This window comes from Coffea arabica, chromosome 2c (assembly GCF_036785885.1).
Source record: "Coffea arabica cultivar ET-39 chromosome 2c, Coffea Arabica ET-39 HiFi, whole genome shotgun sequence".
NCBI classification, from domain to species: domain Eukaryota; kingdom Viridiplantae; phylum Streptophyta; class Magnoliopsida; order Gentianales; family Rubiaceae; genus Coffea; species Coffea arabica.
In genome coordinates, this window is record NC_092312.1 from 75291480 (window position 1) to 75311513 (window position 20034).

The following is a 20034-nucleotide window of genomic DNA, read 5'->3' on the forward strand; positions in this document are numbered from 1 at the left end:
GTTTTTGCTACTTTAATGAATCCACGCATTTGTGTTGTTCCATACGTGAAACTATATGGATCTTGGATCCCCCAAAATAAGGTTGGGCATTCCAAATCTCGTTTGATTGGATGTTTAAAGCCAGGAATCCGTCGCAGTAAGGGTATGTTTGGTTTCCCATGGAATTGTGGTTTAGAAATGGAATTGGGGCCCCAATTTCATTTCTATTGTTTGGATTCTGTTTCACTCAAAGAATTAGAATTGAATCTGAATTCTACAGGTACAATTCCATAAATTGAATTCTTTACCGGATCAAAAGAATTCTAATTCCAATCTCACAACTAAATCCTAAGAAATGGGTCTGCACGCAGATCTAATATGGGTGAAAAATTAAAATTGGTCAAGCATAAAAATATGAAATACAGCCATCCTTTGCTCCTCCTCTACCATCGTTTCCTCCTCCAACCCTAATATTTTACCTCTCTCACCACCGTCTCCCCTCCTGCCTTCCGTTTCTTTGACCACTCCCTTCATCCTTTGTCACTTCAGTCATTGTCGCACCTATCACCTTGCCAATTGCAAGATCTATTCCATCCAATTTTTGTCACTTCGTCTCCACACTTGTCTTTGCCGCTCCTCCATTGCTGCTATAATCACCTTTATTCCTCTTATCATTGCTTTTTGGACTCTTTTTCAGCTCTTCTGCTTTTCCAAAATTTCAGGCACATTTCAAAAAGAGCTAAAATGATGGTGGTTAGAGAGGTTTTTGAAATTGGAAATCTCTCTTTCAATTCTCTCTCAATTTGGGGGCTAAAATGCAAAATTTAAAAAAAATTGAAGGCTGATGTTCGGCGCTGGTCATTGGACCGGACATCACTAGAAGTTGGAATTTGAAGATTGCAAGGTAATGATCGGCGTTGGACGTCAGGCCGGTCATGGCACCAATCATCATCGAATTGCTCGCACCTTTCTTCGGTTCTAAGAAACCTATTCCAACTGAAATTCAATTGTAATGTTTAGTAGCTATAAATAGAAGATCTTTAGGACAATTTTAGGATTGGAAAACATTAATATAACTTGGTTTAAACATCATTCTTAACTTTTCTTTAGAGATCAAGATCGAGCTTATGCGAATCAAGAAGCATGCAAGGAGAAGATTGGAATGAGCAACTAAGAAGTTTCTCTCTTATTCTTATCTTTGTATTCGCTCGTTGAATTTGTGGTTTTAAAATTTTCATTATGTTGAACTAAATTGACTTCTAGAGTTAGGGCGTTTATGAAGGAATTTGATTAGTTTTTCTAATTTAATTTCTTGCATTTTATTATGATTTATTTATCTTGATTTTAATTTTGTATTTATGCCTGATTAACATGAACATGATCTTTGGATTGAATTAAACTGAGAAGTGACATGCAACTGTACACTAGATAGATGAACATGCTTAGCCTAATCATGAAAGTAGGTTAGAGTTTGTATGACACCATTAGGTTATCTAAGTTTTTAAAGGGTTTAATTAAATTCTTGTAATCTCGAAAGAGATGTGAGATTTAATTAAGCATACTTTAGATATATCGAGAGATAATTTAAAATACTAAAATATGAGATGTTCATAGCCAATCAAGAAAATAGTTAATAAATTAATTCAAATTCTGGATTAAAACCTAAGACCCTAGGTTCTCATCTATTATTCTTTCAATCACTATTTTATTTGATTTATTTCCTTGTTTTGCCACTTATTCAATAGTTTAATCGTTCAAATTCAAGTCTTATTATTTGTTAGAATTTGTCAAATAATTAAAGTAAAGAGTTAATTCGTGCCCGTGGATTCGACCCCTGGATGACTCCAAGTGACTTCTATTACTACGATCAATTCTATATACTTGCAGGAAATTGTCGATCACCAAGTTAGAGTTGTTTCCAAGACTAATTCATTCTTTATTCTCGGATGGTAACATCGATGTTGATATAATGAGTCTTACTCATTTCTTGATTTTTCCTGGGCACCTGTGTTTTGACTTGATGGAGGAATGGATTAGAAAACATCCATTAGCATCCATTTGCACCAGTGAAGGAGTACAAATGTTCAGGGACATAGCCATCTTCCAAGATTATCATGGCTTGATAGAATTCAGAAATGTATGTCATATATTCAAGGCCATCTCCGAGCTAACTTGCTATTGGTTCCCAAATCCTCACAAGAGAGAGAATATGTGCTCTTTTCTTAGCATGATTTCCTTCAATTACCAATGCAGGCTGTAGCAAGGTTTATGGGGAAAGTAAGAGGAGATAGAATCACCTTTGAGGCTAATTCTTTAGTTTATAGCTGAAAAAAAAAAGTCAGTGAACTGTTGCTCTGACAGAGTTGTGTTCCCATACTATACTTGCCATACTGACGAAACACGGCAAGGAAACCAAAATTTTTTTTTAATGGCAAAGGCTGCCGTGCTGACTAATAATTAGTCACCAAGGGCTGCCATGCTTTTTTTTTTTCTTCACCACCATCTGAACTTTATTTTCCCTCCTCCCCTCTTTCTCCTCTTCCTCCCACTTTTCGTTTTCTACCTCCCTCTCTACCACCTATTCCCCCTAATGGACCTAGCTTCGGTGGAAGAAACCAAGATGAAAAACCCATCATCTCAAACCACTTCCTTATAGGGCACTTGAACCTCTGTTCAAATGCCCGAAAGTTGGCTGTGGGTTGAGGTTTAAAACCCCAAAACAGTTGAAATTGCATTATCAATCTGAACCATGGTTCGAAGACTCGGCCGAGACCGAGACGACTCGTCTCCGTCTCGGCCTAGTCCGAGACGAGACCGTGACGAAACGATATCGAGATACGTGACTCGCCGAGACGTCATCGTGAAGGGTTGAAACGGTCGAGTCTTATCGAATCACTCCGAGTCATCTCGAGTCAACTCGAATTTTTATTACTTTTACTAATTTTTTAATTATTTTTGTTTATCATATTTTTTATAATTTTTAGAATATTAAATATTTCAAAATTTCGCATCTCGTTAAGACCACGATCGATATGCCGAAACCAATGTGGAACGGTCCAGGCCTCGATCGCAATTGCGACCGCGACTTTGAACCATGATCTGAACACAAAACCAAATTGAATGACGCCAAGTGTATATATGACACCTATTCTTCTCCAACAATCTAATGTCGAAGCACAAGGAAAAGCATTGTCCTCTAAAAGGATTCCGGAGCTTAAGGGAATATAAAAAAATTAAGATGGAAACGAGGGAAACAGATAAATACGCTTATTTAAAGAAGGAAAAAGAAGGAATGGTAATGATAATTTTGTTAAATTTACAGATGGTAGAGATTTATTCATTCAAAGTGAGCTATGAGCTCTATTTTGCAGATAAATGTGCCGGTGCCGGCAGCAATGCACAAGCAGAGTGAGTGTCCTTTAAAAAGATTCCGCAGCTGTAACGAATATATCGCATTTTTGAAGGAAAACAAGGATTATGACAAATACGCTTACCTTCAAAAGAGAGAATAAGGAATGGTAATGGATAATTTTCTAGGTACAAATTTATCCATCAAGTCAAAAAGTGACTTATGCTTGAGCTTTGATTCTAAGGGTAATTTTAGAAAGGGAAAAAAGTCCCAATGGCCCCCCAACTCTTTCCCAAGTAAAGTTTAGCCCTCCAATAATTAATGGTAAAGTTTTGACCCTCGATCTAATAAAATAGCATATTCATGGCCCTTCTGTCAAACCCGTCAATTAGCATTATCTTGTGAGACACAACGCCAAATATCAAGGGAATTATGGTCTCTAAAGGAGGGTTTACCGAGCAAAGAGAGAGTAAAAAGGTGGCTTCTTCCTCTCTACCGGTGTGCAGATGTGACAAAGAGGACTAGAGTGATTACTTCGGGACCTCAAAAAATCCTGGGCAAAGATTTGCTGTGTGCGTGGAAGTTTGCTGCGGATATTGGGCATAGATCGATAAGGAGATGTGCTAACGATTGACGGAAATTATATCTGGCCTTCTTCGAAAGATTAATGCAACTAAAAAGGATAGAGATGAATATGAAGAAATAGCAAGAAGAAATGAAAGAAATGTAACAAAATTGAAGGAAAAAGTTAAAGAATTGGAGAAAGAAATTCGCTGCAAGAAATGGGTTAACAAGTTGTTGGTGAGATTGCTTTTTTAACATGGATATTGATTTTTTAAATTTTGATGAGTTGAGGCCAAAAAAATGGAAACCTTGTCACTTTTCTACCCTTATAAATTGAAATGACTCAACTTTATGCTCGAGCTCGACCTTAAAATTAAGTAGATTAAGAACCTTAAACCTGCAAATCTAGAAAAGGAGAATCTTCTAGCTTTTGGCTGGCCCGTCAAGATCACAGACTTGAATTATAAATTTGAGGCTTGAAGTAGCAGAAGGCAGAACGAGGTTAGAAACGTAAAACGCTTCCACTTCTGCAACATCAAGATACTTTGCCATTTCCGCAAGTACTTTGTCAGTTAGCTTGCAATCTGTCAGTTTTTGGACATAAATATTAAACTTGTGGAATGTAGAGGCTTTTCCATCTTTCAATTGCCATATTAGCTTGACACTAAGTTTCTTGGACCCTTCAGAACCTGAACTCCATTTTATGTATTTACCTCCAACAATCCAAGATGCAGATGGTGGGAAATCTGAGTTCTGTGAAGGCGTATAGACATTTAGATGCCCAGCACTGCAGAATACTCGGATTGACTAAGAGCAAGCGATGAATTGAGACCATCTGGTTCTAGTTGATGCACGGCAATTAGCACTTTCGCTGCAGCATTCGGATCGAATAGCCTGATTTTTTCACACTAGGGTTTTGGGGCAAAAGGGGTGGAAATTGTTGAAGGGAAAATCAGTGGTGAAAGTGTTTTTACTCTTTCTTTACTTAGAGACTATAATGTCCTTGATATTTGGTTGTGCGTCTCACGAGATGATGCTTCCCGTCAATTTTAACTGCTGAGTTTAACAGAAGGGCCACGAATATGCTATTTAATTAGATTGAGGATCAAAACTTTACCGTTAATTATTGCAAACTTTACTTGGAAAAGAGTTGGAGGGCCATTGGAACTTTTTTCCCTTTTAGAAACCTCCGCTGAGGTTTCTAATAATTTTACTTAGTATTTTTAAAGTTTTTAAAAATATCACTTGCCTCCAGTATTTTCAAATTTTTGTACCATTTTTAACCCAATTCAAATTATATGATTAAAATACTCATTTTAAGAAAGAACAAGAATTTCTTTCCAACAATGCCCTTTCATTGTCTTAATTTTTTAATTGTAAGTATAATGTTCATATGTTAAAAATAAGGACAAAAAGCATAAAGAGGTTCTTTTTTTTTTTTTAAGGAACAACATATAATAATTGCAACCATAAACAATATGTTTTTTTGAAAGTACAAACAAATAATAAAATTTTATTTAACATGTTTTCAAATTACAAAGTAATTTTTTTCGTTCAAGGTTTGTCTATTTAGTACTCTAAGGTCACATAGTAAGGAAATAAACCTGATATTATTGTTATTATTATTTTGACAAAAATGTAGATTTCTTCTACAAAAGTTTTGCAATTTAGAAGGCTAGTTATAATTTAAAAACTTTAGTATTTGTCCAACCTTTATTTATCCATATGTTTATTACATGCCCTTAGATTATTAAATGAGAAAAATCTTTCTTTTTATGTAAAATAGTTTGATTGAATTTAATAAATTTTATGAACTATTTAGAATCTTTAATTTTTATTTATTTGAATCAATGGCTTGAAAATTTAGAAAAAGGAAAAAAAATTAAATTATGTTTAGAATTTATTTGAGATGTTTAGCAGATGAAAAAATTATTTTCCATACCTTTACAATATTTCAAATAGTTTTTACATACTTTGTTAACTATTTATGATTTGTCAATTTAAAATTTTGTCTCCAAATTATAGATAAGATTTGTTCAAGCATTTCTCAACTCTAAACTTATAATTTTTTTACTAAAAAATACATCCATAAATTTTTCAAATATGAAAAGATTTTAAATTGATTTGTCATTACAACTAAGAGATCACAATAAAAAGGCAACTTTGGAATGAAATAACTTTCTCTTTCCTAAACATAGTAGTAATAATAATATAATTTAAACTATGCTGAGAATGTTATAAAAATTTGAAAATAAGGGGGTAAGTGATATTTTTAAAATTATAAGAGTGCTAAGTGAAATTATCAAAAACCTCAGGAAAGATTTTTGAAATTATCCCTTATTCTATTTTAGAAATGTATCCTCCAGTGCCGCCTGAGGATAATTTGGAATTGAAGGACAGAAAATAGGGAAAATGGCCATCATCGTCCCTAAACTTTTTTTTAGAGTCGATTTAGTGCCTAACTTTTATTTCTGGCCAATTTAATGCATGAACTTAATTTTCGGATCCAATTAAGGCCTTCTACGGCGGCGCCACCTAAAAGCAATTTGACTTCTAATTTAACATTAAACAAGAGCATTTTGGGAACTTTCAATTATCTCCTCTTCACTACCAACCTCCATCACCAGCCACCCACCACCACCTCCTCCTATCCTTCTCTTTCTATCCACCTTTGAGTTTACAAATTTTTTTTTAAAACAAGGCTATAGCTTTTTTTTTTTGGAATGGACTAACGGATCGTGTCAATTCCAAAAAAAAGTTGTCTCCTACCGTGCTTAGTTTGAGAAAAGAATAGTGCCAGATCAACAATTGTTAGATTTTTTTTTTATCAAGTCTTTTTAAACTTATTCATGATCCAAATACTATTTTTCTCTCTACCTGCGTTTTAATAATATCCCATAGAATATTCACCTTTTAAATACTTGTAACCAAATATCTTTGGGAAATTCGCTATTTTTGTCCTTGAACCTTTTCACTAAATCCAATTTCGCCCTTTAATAATTTTTTTAACCAATATAAGTTTTATTTGCCATCCAATCATATCCTTTTGCAGTGGCACCACCCATTTCAATTTTCAAACACAAAAATGAGGGGCAATATAGGAACTACAAGTCAACTCTCCCGTAAACAAAAAATAAATAAAAATGTTCAATTAAGTTGGGGAGAAAAAACTAAAACTTCATTAAATTGGGGAGCAAAATAGAAATTAGCAATTTTTCCCAAAATCAGTTGTCGCTACATCTCTGATGTGTCTGACACGTGTGCTCTTTCTTCTTCCGACAATGGACTGACCGGAATTTCCCCACTCTCTCACATCCAAGCTTGTTTTTGTGCGCTGATGGAGCATGCTTGACAAAGGAGGAGGGCTTGATGTGCGGGATTTGGGCAAATTTTTATTTTGTGCCACACTTTAATGAAAAATGGGTTTTTCTCCCCCGACTTTATTATTTGAACGTTTTTATTTTTCTTTATTTTTTATATAGAATATTTCGTATTGCAACATCTAACCTGTTCTTGGCCAAAAGAGAAAATATGGTGGCTCGCTCTGCCATAAAAGTCCTACATACATTTTTGTAATTCAAGGACTGTATTGGCGCAAAAAAATTATTATTAAGGATGAAATCGGTTCTAAGTAAAAAAGTTTAGGGATCAAATGGACGAATTTTCCAATATCTTTTCCTCCAATTTAAAGTTTGTCAGAATTATTATCTACTTTGCATATGGAAAATTCGGATCACAATTTCATGTGATGGATGGCATGGCATGTAAGTGACAGATTTATTTCTGTATGTAGTCGCGATTAATAATTAATTGAAAACTACAAGCAACAAATCATTGTCGATATAACTAATAATTAAAAACAATGAGGGGCGTTTGATAAAATAGAGATTTAAGTATTAAAATCTGAATTTGTTGATTTCATTAATCCCAAGCTTAAACTTTTAGTGAAGAGACTTGCAATTAGCACATCCAACTCTGCTGTCATTCACAACATACTTGGAGGGAAGCACATATCAAGAGAGACATAAAGGGAAGGAATATGCCAGCAGAGTTTCAAAGAAGTGACACTCAAATTGAAACATCAACAACAATTGATAACACAATGGAATCACACAACAGCAGAAGTAAACGGCAATGAAAGGTTACATCATCTATTCTGTGAAAGCAACTAAAAAAATAACAAATGACAAGAAGCTTGTCCTGCCAGCATCTTGCTCAAGTCATGACTAACCTAACCTTTTCACAGGAACAAATATAAAAATCCCAGAAACTGAAAATTCAAAACCTACAAGATATTGTTAATGGAAACTTTACAGCCCACAGTATGTTTGCTAAACTAAGATAAAGTATCAATATGATCTTTTTAAGAAAAAAAAAAAAAAGAGTATAAAAAGAGAGAGTTGCCTATCCTATCTACAAAAATTTATGACTACCCGCAAACTTCTCGGGGAATATAAGAAGGGAAGGAAGAAAGAAAGAAAGAACGAAAATCTTCTACAAAATTGATCAACATTGGCATATAAAGAGACATCTTTTCTTCATATTGTGCTCCTGTTGAGTACACTGAAGTCACAAAGATCAAAATTGATTCATATGAGACTATCAAAAAATTGCTAATCAGCTAGCTCACTTGTGAGTTCACGCTGATGCATGCTACCCACTTCTCGGTGACATCACCAATCCAGCTGCGCAAGCCAATAAATAAAATTGTTACTGCTGGTCAAATCTTAAAGAGCTACATGGTTATCCATCACTTCTGCTGCTGGTCCAGTCCTAACAACAAAGAAAAATGCACTATCAACTTCTGAAGGACCCCATTTTGGCAGCAATAGTGCAAATATCTAGATACTGCAGCAATATGCATGGAAGTTCTCTTTTGCCAACTTTTTCAGGCGATCCCATGAATTGTATATCATATCAACAAGATATTGGAACCACATAACAGTACAAACATCAAAAATAAGATCAGATACAGCAGGATGGTAAACACAGCAACATTTGGGCCCGAGGTACTCCAAATAAAGATTATCAAAAAGGTTGAAGATGGGATACATGGGACTGAAAATCTGTAACATCTTGTCCATCTCCTTGATCTATGGAGCCAGGCTTGCTGAACCTAATACAGTATGCAAAATTTTTCAAAGCATCAGAGGCTAAGGAGGCACCAAAATTGATCTCTCATATCATCATGCACACACAAATTATTTACTTGCTTTAGACTAGCCAAGAACAGAATTATACTCGTCCAAACTACTTAATAGAGGGAAAAGAAACTGGGCCAAACTCAGTTCCACAAAAGATAAGAAGCAAGCACTAGTCAACTCACAAACAGTCTAAAGATATACATGCAAAAGACAAGAAGTGTGATCTAAAATCAAATCAAGGCAAGACAAAGAAAAAGAATGAAGAAGATAATATACTTGCATATCTCTTCAAGGAACCATTGCAGTTAATGGCTGTTGGTATCCTCCTCCTCTCTTGACCGAGAGAGAGTATCTCTGGCCAGCCTGAATTTAATCTTCGAGCAAAATCCGCAACTTCCCTGATAAAGAAAGGAAAATCTATTGAACATGTATATTTACAGGCATGGAAGATCTCTGTATTGTGAAGTAGAAAGAGCAAAAGCTCAAAGCATATGGTCCACAAACCACACAATAACAGAGTAATTAACAGTTTGGGGGTGGCCATAGGCAAAAGTAAAGATTTAACTCTTCGTCACTTTTCAGAAAGAAAAGGAAACATTTGAAATGAGATTGTGTAACAGAGAAGCAACAAAGTTTCTAAAGTATACATCACTAATCTGAGCCAATGTTTAATTTCTGTGGTCCTTCAAAATTTAACTGGAGAAATCAACACAGTTTAACAGTGAATCTACTCATGGTGCACCTAGATGTTGAAGCATTGCGTATGTCTGGGAATCAAGATTGTCAAATTGACTTTGAAGTAAAAGTAGAAGCTTGTAGAGTTACAACTAACAAGTGAAAGCAAATTTCTCAAACTCGAAATAGGTCTTGAATTTAACATAGGCTCAATGAGACTGCAATACTCTGAGGAGATATTGCTACAAAAAGAAACCAGCTGCAGGGTCTGAGCACTGAGAACAGCGAAAGTTACAAGTCTAAAGAAAACACACAGAGCCATTGATCAGTTAAAAAGTTTCAATCCTCAGACTGATCAAGCCATAACATCAAAAGCAGTCTCACATTTTCACGTCATCCAAAATTTTGAAAGAATTGGTCCCAAGACTGCTTGAGCCCCATGAAAAGGTAGACCCATAAACAAACTATGGAAAATCCAACTACTTCCAGAGAGCCCACATTAGAACTGCTGCAGCTATAATTAGAAATATCAGACTCCTACAGAATCATAAAAATTAAGGAGATCCACGTTTTATCACAAAATTAAATAAATTTTCTCAAAGGAAGAACTGTATAGAAAAAGATCTTTTGTTTTCTAGTTCTGCCTTAAGGAAATTCAGAAATGATGTAAACTAAGCCAACCAACATTGCCAATCAGGATCTTGCCACCCACCCCAAACAGCGGAAAAAAAGGAAAAAAATGAAAAGGGGGAGAACCCCGAAGAAAATAAAGCAGCAGCATAAGAGAACGAAAGTTTGTCTGCATAGGCAGTTCTTGTATATGTTAGACAACTGCAGATGAAGACTACAACTTCCAAACAAATTTGAGGAGATTGCCAATAAAGCATAATTAGATACCTAAAGCAATCACCCTTACTTATCAATCTTCTCTTTCATAGCTGGGTCAATATCATCAAACTCATCATCAGGTGAAAAGCCTTCTTCTATATACGGCAGCTTCGATGGATTACCAGGATCGCTTAGAAGGTGATCACAGGCTGCAGCATCATGACATATAAAGTCAAGCCCATTCGATTCCTGCTACATGTCAAAGTGTCAGTTCTTTTCTCTCTCATGTCTGCACATGTAACCGTGGAAGGACCTACGTATTCTCTCTTTTTGTAGGGATCCCTTAAATAGATGTTGGATTGGTACAACTACGACAAGCAAATGGGAAATATAGGGAACAATTAGGTATTATACCAACCTTATCAATGTGTACAGCATTGCTGGATAAAGATGTGCTATTTGAAGTACTAGCATCGTTTCCTGGGGTGTTCTTCTGTGGTTCCTTCCTTCGTCGATTCTTCTTTTTGGTCTTAGAAGTTTTGACCACTTTGGACTCTGTAAGCAAAAGAAGCAATCCCAGTATTCCAGAGAACATTAAAATAACTTGAAAGATTACAGCAAGAGAACGAATGGCGGGATGTACAGATGGCATATTAAAAGTAGCTGGTAAGACAACCTGATAATTCCGAAAGCAAAAGCATCACATGAAAACTAGTTGAATACTCCTTGGGGATCTTATTACATGACACAGTATGAAAAAATAGGAAATCATCTAAGTGCAAAAAAACACATTCACTAAAGGAATGTATAACATCACCAGCTGTACCTTGACCATTATCTTTCAATACTTACATTTGTTAAAATTTTCTAGTAATTTTGTAACCCCGCACAAACTGATATTTCAGACTTCTTATCTGGCTTTCAATTCAGGCAATAAACTAACTAGACACTAACGTGACACTGGAAACCTACAGGAAGAAAGGAAGAAGCCAGTAGAAATAGAAATTACAATCTCTCTTTCATACTCTCAAAGAGGCACGCACACACTCTCAAACACGAAAACATCCACAAAATTGTGCCTCTCTTGTCAAAACGAGCACACAAAGCGACGAGATTGTTTTCCCAAAGATTGTTTTCTTTCTTATTCAAGAAATAATACTTAATCAATGGCCCAGTTTCCCAATTTGATAGATTCTGAAAACAGGATTCATGCCTGAATTCTTCATCTCATGCCCCAGATGAACAATGCTCAGGCAACACAAGAAACTAATCACTATAATATGTGTGGTGATGCTATTTTCTATCACAGGTTCATCAATTTTGTGGTTTCCAGGATTTTAAAATTGACTCTAGGGCCCTAAAACATTACTAACAGGTTTATCGGACATGTCCTGAGATAAACATTCTGCAAAGTGTCCGTTGTCCGCAAGTTGGTAATTGAGTTTCCATTTATTTTTTTAAAAAAAAGAAGTCTTTGATCAGGAAAGTTAAAGGGGTTCCTTTCTACCCTTAGATCATCAAGGTCTTTCCCTTGTTAAACTAATGGCAAGTCTAAGGCAAAGATGATTCCCTTTTGGGGGGCTCTAGCTTCGAAAACCTAAGACACAAACACGCTTTCCAAAGAAAGAAGAACATGCACACAAAAGGGACTACATGCCTCTACATACTTAAAACAGATTTCTGCTCCTAAAAAAGTAATGGCTTCATAAACTTTACCCATGCCAAAGCCAACTATGGAGCAAATGAAAATGACTGGGAACGTTGATCAATCAAGAGATCATGAAGAATCATTCCAAAGAAAAATGTCAGATAATATACCAGTATCTTGTAAGCAAAGAGAACACAATCACACAACTCTCAGAATAAGAACACAAATTACCTGCATCTCCACCATTAATAAAAGATAAGAGGTCCTCAACTGATCGCTCATCCACACGCTCTTCTTCAATTTCAACATTCTAGAGGAAACGGCATTCAAATTGACTCAGTTTCACACCAAACAAGTTAACTTACATCAATTGTGATAAGTATTAAAGCAAGGTAACCAGAGGGTTTGAACAGTGTACTGTTAGTGATAAAATTAAAAGCAATAATAACAACAGCAAGGCTAGCACAGAGTTCCGATTTAGTAAGAGAAGTCACAATCACCTTTAATCTCTCCCTTTCCTTCAATTCTTTCCTTTTTCTAGCATATAACCTATTTAACAGCCGAATTCGCGGGTCATCAATTGTATTCTTTATAGGTTCCAGCTTCTCTTCCTGGATCAATTAAATATATCAAAAACAAAAAAAGGACTAACATGGTAAAGCAGTTCATCTCCATGACATAAAGAAAGGACATCAAGCATGTACACTGCTTGCAAGCAGAAGACACCTCAGTAAGGTCATCAGGAAGATGAAAGATATCACGTATCTCTTCAGGAGTCTTCCCCTCAATCATTCGTGCAAGTGCACGACTAGTAAGATCAACCAGAGGCTTCAGTTGCAAACTGTCAGCAGCAGAAGTCAACTCACAGAGCCTTTTTGTATCCATCCTAATAAATTTCTCATCAAAAGACTTCCGCTCCTGCATAAATGAACAGCTAGAAATTAACCTACTTTTCTTGTTTTCATGCATGCAACTCAAAAATCACATTAAGGTTTAAAAATAAATGTTTTTCTCAATCATTCAAATATGACAAAGTTCAGACTCTATTTAGCAGAAGAACAATGAAAGAAATATCTCCACCAAAAAATGTTCGACATGAAAAACTTATCGTCACAAACAATTCTCAGCAGCTGGGTATGTAAGTTGCAGAATAAACCTAGTCAGCGTATAACATGAGATAATAATAAGGTAATGGCCCAATGACTTCATGTGAGTAAGATGGCTTGATAGTGATATCAAGGTATACTCATAAAAAGTTGCCAAATCTTACTCTAGCTGGGTTTTCGCTTATATATCATTCATTCTAAAGAAAATGCTAAAATTCTTGGAATAACTTTACACCACTCCAAATTAAGTCTTGCTCATAGTTTTCAACGGGCAAGAAAACCCAAATGATATCAGGATGAATGGCAATCAACACTCTGCGCACATTACTTTTCTGCTCTTGTCCATCAAATTTACAAACCTTGTTACTGCGCCCTGGTACTTGATGAAATCGGCAGTAATCAAGAATCAGACTCAACATGGCTGGACTGACCCGTGAAGGAAGAGAGATGGGGTAAGTCTTTGATGATCCCATGCCTGAATGTATCTCATGACATATCCAAGGACAAAAAACAGCAACCTCTTGCTCAACTTGTTGCAATGAACCGTCTGAGGTCTGAAGCCATATATATGACTTCATCATCTGACAATACAGGCAGAAGTATTATAATCCACAATGTAGATTGTCTAAATGAAACAAAGGTATAAAATAAGGGTTAATTTTTCTTGCACCATGAGTGTCCTTTTTTTTCACACTAGCTATTTGGTTACATGACACATAACCGCATTCAGAAAACTTCAAAATTTCTTTTTGCACCTATGTCATCCATCCAAGCACAGTGCTAAAAAAAAACTATTTACACTGACACTATAAAAAATTAATCCACATAATAAAGAAAATAAGCAATTAAAGTTGAAGAAGCAACTGAACTAATTCAAATAGACAAATGTGGTTGAGATAAGAATAAGCTTTATTGAGCCAGACATGATGGTTTTAGGAAAAGCGGTGTCCGATAAGGGAGGGGAAAAACAGGCACCAATGACCGCAAAGCATATAATAAGATCAATGACCACAGTTTTTTTTTTTTTTTTTTTGAGCAAGATCAATGACCAAAGTTGTCATCTTATAATCTTACCTTTTCATCTATTACACTCTTGATTTTGTGGAAAGATATTTAAAAATCGGATACAAATTATATCACCAACTTCTTATGATATCTCAAAAAAGATACAAGAAGGATAATGGGAAGTCTTAGGGATTACTTGCAATAAAAAAAAACCCAGTAGTACATCAACTACAAAGCCCTATTGAAGCACCTAAAACAATAAGTCAAACAACGTTGCCTAAGTCCATGATACTGATTTCTTGCTCCTGCTATCTGATCGCCAAATCCTTTTTTCCCATTACCAGTCATTGTTTTGTTTCCATAGGAACATTGCAATCAACTTCTGAAGAAGATGGCAGTGGACATGACTGCTTTAAAATTAGGGGTAATTAATAAGGTTCTTTATACAAAGAAAAAAAGGAAACAATTTACTAAATTAATAAGAATGCAGAGGAAAAAATCATAGGATAAAGATGTAATAATGCTTAAAATGCAAAGCAAAGCAATTTGCCGATGCATAACATACTCATTACATACCTCAGGTTTAATAATTTCCCTATCAGCTTCTGCCATTATTATCTTCTAAAGTTACAAAAGAGGGATTTCAGTTGAACCACTATCAAGTCAATCCTGCCAGTAAAAGTTGAAGGGTGTTAAGGCAATATGGTAAGTTTTTTTGAACATCAAAACCAATGGTCCTCAAACAAGGTGAGGTCCAAAGGAGCATGACATATGCACTTTGAAGTTCCCTTAACACAGACAAAGAGATATATCTTCGAACTTGTTCTCCCAATCCTTGTTCCAATAAATAAAAGCATAAACGCCAAAATTGCGAGCCATCAAAAGAACAACAATCAAAGATGCACACATCATTATGGAATACAACAAGATCAAGAACAATGCCAAAAAGAGTAAAGCAAAAATTTGACAAATGATTTAGAGAAACTGTATACCAAATAAACTCAATGAGACAAGAGCCCTATGGTATCAACAGCTCTATCTACAGATGTAAACTCGTCAAACGCAGATAACAAGATTATATCTTGTGTAGTGCAAGTTTTTTTTGGGTACATCACGGAGAAGGGCGACATCCACAATTTGGCAAATTGGATGCCTGCTGGTAAACGTTGAAAACCTAACAAGTAAAGTCGTTATTACTTTATGCACGAATGGATTAAAGATTGTGCCCAGAAGAATAGGGCCAGGTGCCATTTTTCTTCTGAAGTTCAAGTTGGTCAAGTGAAGCTAATGGAAATTTGAAGACATGAATCATGACTAATTTGAAAATTTTTCAAAAAATAAACATGTGCATTAAAAAAAAAAAGAACAGAACATCTACAAGCATAAAATTTGAAGCACGTCGATAGCTTAATCCAAAATGACTGGCAAAACACATGGACCCATGCGTATAAGTTCACCCTCATGCCATGTAACTAAGATAATTTTGATTGTCTTATTAAGTAAAGTGGCCCCAACTTGAAGTTCCCGAATCATCAAAGTGCCTACGTCAAGAGAAATTAATGATAGATACCAGGATGTGAGCAATGTCATATTAATTAAACATATAAACTAAAGCAATACTTCCAAACAAAACTCAAGGCTTCAATGTGACTTGAAGTTTGAAATGCATGTCCGCTTGGTCTAGAAGGCACTACATAGATTTAGTGTAGTATCCTATGAAAAGGAGACAAAGCAAACCCTAAACAGAGAAAAGGCCAGAAATGGAATATCCATTTGGACAGTCAAGAATCTTCCTAGCTTAGGGCCGTGGCAGCACTTAGGAGACAGTAACAACTAAGGTGAACTCTGATTTTTGCCCACAAAGAAGTAAGAAGCTCATGTGGCAATGGAGGATCCTTTCCAAAGGATCTCTCTTGATGGAGTAGTTCAGCACATGCCCAATTTAAAGGCTTGCAATTTAGAAACCACCACACTCAAACAGTAAGCATCAAAGTCCAAGTATCCTATGAAGGGGAGGGACTCCTTGAACCAGCTGCCCTGCATGAACATCATGTCAACCAGTGATGTTTCTAAGCCAGTGAACATGAACAAAAACCAATCTCAATTTGGCAGGTTTTGGAGCCCTTCAGAGTGCCCTCGACTAGACTAGTCAAGCTGTTTCAACTCGAATGCACAACTGTCAACTTTCCTTTGCAACTTGCCTCCAGTAGAAGATAAAGTTATAGATCTTGATCAGGTCAAAGCTTGCTTGATCAGTGGTTTACTTAGTTTCCTCTTATACACATCCATAAATCCCATTTCTTAATCTTGATCCATATCATTTGAGTAGGATATGAGAATCATATTTTTCTGTCCAAGCTTTTTTTGCAGTCTTCTTTTACACCTTTACATTTTGTATCTTCTCCAATCCCCTTCTTCCAGTTAATTTTGTTTTGCCAGTTTCTTTACCTTTTTCTTGAATAGCTACCCTAACCTAAAACTTTATTGCATTTTTCTAGTTTTATACTTGCAGATGTCAGCCATAACTATCTATTTTCACTTCATCAATATGCCGCTTTGGATACACCAGCTTTCCAATAGAAGCCAAGGAAACTAAGGGTTGCCCAGAATTTTCAAACAACTTTAGAAGAAGCAAATATTTATTGAACTCTCACTGATCCAATCAACAAAAGATTCTTCAGTCCTTTTGAAAAAATAACAATTGAAAAAAAAAATTCCTTTGACAAGCAAACTATTTTTTTTTTTTTGAATAACAAACAGCCACGCAATTATCCCTTAGAAAGGGATCTTTAGGCCCAAGGAAAACAGCATCCTAATGACTCTTTGGATGTATAATCCATTTCCAAAAATTTTCACTTATTCTCCATTTTCCTAAATGTATTAAAACTTCAAACTTATGTTTTTCTCTCCACAAATCTGCATCTAGGGTTTTGCAAACATAAAACAAGTATATCTTTCCACAAAATGCCCATACAAATTGTTCTTCTACTCAGATCAACAAGTCTGACAAGAAATATTACAGCCAGTAATACAGGTTATTGAATAAGAAAATTGGATGCGACTGCAGAAGTATGATCTTAAGCTACAAAAAAGATCAACTTCATCAAGGCCAAAATGATTGAAAACTAACTGAAACCTATCCTAGATAGCTAAGGGCTTAGTTAACAGCTAACGTGTCTATACAAGGAAAACTAAAGCTTCAGATTTGCTATTCCCCTAATTCCAGATTATTTCCCTTTCTCTTCATTCATGTCCCCATGCAATTAAAAGAAGAATAAACAAGAAAGGAAAATACATACGCTGATGAAAACAAAAACTACAAATTACAAACTCCTTCCTCAATTTATATCTGAGTCCCAAGAAAAACATATGGCCGCTTCACCAAAAATGTAAAGTGCATAAATTTTACACTTCATTCAATCTTATCTCCCTCATTTCCAAGCTTATTATCCAAACCCCCAAACCGCGCCCCCCCCCCCTTCCCAACGCATCCAAAATCAAATCTACATGGCACCAACATCCCACAAGAGCACAAATCAAAATTCAATCTTGAATAGATTCCAGACACGAATGCTAAAACCCTAATGAAAAACAGCCCATATATCCCAATAAACAATCCAAGAGCATCAAGCTGAATGAAAAAAAAACAAGCAAATGAGCAAACGAAACTCAACTAGAAATCATTAAACCATCATAACATTTCCAGAACCAGATTGAAACCACAAAAATCAAAAACACACAAAAAAACAAGAAAGGAAAAACACGTACGCCACAAACACTTGAATGCCCATTGAAAGAATGGTTTAATACCTCTAAAAAATTTAATCAAATAAAATCAAAGACAATGGGACTTTGAATTAGTGAATTGGTGGTAGTTGGGCGAATTAGAAAAATAGATAAAAATGAGGGGGGGAAATTTGGTAAAAACTGGGGAAATGGTGGTTTTGGTGGCGGTGGTGGTGGTGGTGGCGGTGAAGGAGGAGCCAAGGGGGAGGAAGATTTAGCATGTCAGGAAAAGCGTTACCATCAGTGTATACTTGGAAACAAGTATGTCATTTTCAGGGTGCGCCGCGTCAGCATTTGGAACATAATCTTTAACCCAACCCGGGAACTTGGCTCAGTTTTTTTTTTTTTTTTTTCCTGCTCGGGTTACAACTACTGCAATTCTTCTTCTTATTATTTATTTATATTTTTACGAGTGATAGATGAGATTTAAGAAGCAGGAATAAAAAGAAAATTAAAACTCATGACAGTTAATTCATGAGACTTCAACAATCAAGACTTTCTTGATTATTAATTACACATAATTTGATAAGTCATTGATTTTTTTTCCATATTTTTAACGAACATGTTAATTAATCAATTCCTATAAATTAGATCAGATTTGGCAGTTTTTCTTATGCAGCAACGCCCCGACATGGCACAAGCGCGAAGGGGTTCAAGACTCAGTTTTCTTTTTATGAGGGCTAAAATTACTTATTTTAGCTTGTTTAAAGTACTAATACTATATTTTCCTACATTTCCATCCTAAATTACTGCTTAATCCGAGTAATTATTATCATTTTAAATAGAAACTGAATTCTATCTTTTGCAAGTTATTGTTACCTTTTTTGCCCAAGTTTTGAGTCGTGTAGTTTTTTAACTCTCAATTGCATTTAATAGTATCGACCAACTTCGGGCCATGTCAGCTATGCAATTTATTTTCTTTTCGTATTTAGGCGAATTATATAGATTTCACTTCGCAATTTTTTGTTAGCGAGCATTGAAAGGCTATGAAGTGCGTTTTCCATTTGGAAACACTAAAGACTAGTGATAGCATGACAATGAAAAGAAAATTGGAAAAAAAAAAGATTAAGATAAGAAAATCAGTGGCTCAAATTGGGGCATATTAGTGTTGAATTTCAGTTTGAATCTTTTTATTGTTGATAGTATTTTGATGAGCATTAATTTTTTCTACCAGTGGAAATGTGGGATTTAAGAAGCGGAAAAAGGGTAATTATTAGGGAATTAGAATTTAAAATCTATATGTTTTAAGGCATCAGTTTTAACGATTAAATCAAAATTTTTTTGATAGTTAAATGAAAGCTCTTAACTTTATTTCAACCACCTTTTTTTTTAATCTTTGACATTTAGGAGATGTAAAATTCTAAGAAAAACAGGGATAAGCTCAAGCATTTAAAGATACGAAGCGTTGATCATCAAGCAGACGAGCTTCAATACCTTCAAATTCAATGTTTGTAGTAAAAGACAATGAAAATTCTTTTTTTTTTCTTTTCCACTTTTAAGGGGGAGGGGGGGGGGGGAAGTCAATCGGTCAATACTCCATACATAGTCGCTTCCAATTCATGAGACAAAAACCCAATTGAAACCATTTGGGCCTCCAAGACCTTGTATGGACGAGCTCACATCTTTGACCACCCCACCGAATAACTTAAATTAAAAAGATCTTTGGCAGCCCAATCATGCAGGCAATTTACCCCCAGAGTCCAGGAGGAGAATGGCACCGGTTTGCCGGCCCTAAACCGTACTTAACTGAAATATATATATATATATTTGTTTTTGGAAACTAATTTTATTGTTATTATTTTTTAAATATTTGTTAAAATGTTTTTCTAGCAAAGGCGGGATAGGATTTAAGAAATGAAAAGAGGGGAAGAGGAATCTAAATCTAGGACCTCTCACTTCTCAAAAGAGTTTAGATTATGGTACTATAACTTATGGTGCCAGTGTTTTCAG

General features: G+C 35.4%; 1 protein-coding gene across 7 annotated transcripts; it reads right to left on the bottom strand.

Moving 5' to 3' along the window:
• Positions 1-7965: 7965 nt before the first annotated feature.
• LOC113728076 (SKP1-like protein 21) lies at positions 7966-18454 on the bottom strand. Of its 7 annotated transcripts, none has more exons than XM_027252560.2 (11): positions 18109-18315; positions 14875-14967; positions 13653-13874; positions 12914-13105; positions 12688-12798; positions 12419-12497; positions 10958-11094; positions 10628-10788; positions 9313-9434; positions 8945-9008; positions 7966-8665 (listed from the first exon to the last, which is right to left on the bottom strand). In XM_027252560.2, exons 2-10 carry the CDS (start codon positions 14908-14910, stop codon positions 8986-8988), a joined length of 1083 nt encoding a protein of 360 aa, XP_027108361.1. In that variant the 5' UTR covers positions 14911-14967; positions 18109-18315; the 3' UTR covers positions 7966-8665; positions 8945-8985. The 7 variants fall into 7 exon arrangements, with proteins under 7 accessions (XP_027108361.1, XP_027108356.1, XP_071932640.1 ...); XM_027252555.2 differs by having other exon boundaries at positions 10628-10791; XM_072076539.1 differs by lacking the exons at positions 8945-9008; positions 18109-18315 and adding an exon at positions 18323-18454 and having other exon boundaries at positions 10628-10791.
• Between the last annotated feature and the right edge of the window lie 1580 nt (positions 18455-20034).

Coding starts and splice junctions, on each gene's coding strand:
- LOC113728076 (XM_072076539.1), bottom strand. CDS start 14,910: ATGGCAGAAGCTGATAGGGAAATTATTAAACCTGAG. Junction 12,498..12,687: donor AGGAAAGGGAGAGATTAAAG/GTGATTGTGACT, acceptor CGTTTCCTCTAG/AATGTTGAAATTGAAGAAGA. Junction 11,095..12,418: donor TATTAATGGTGGAGATGCAG/GTAATTTGTGTT, acceptor TTTTGCTTACAG/AGTCCAAAGTGGTCAAAACT.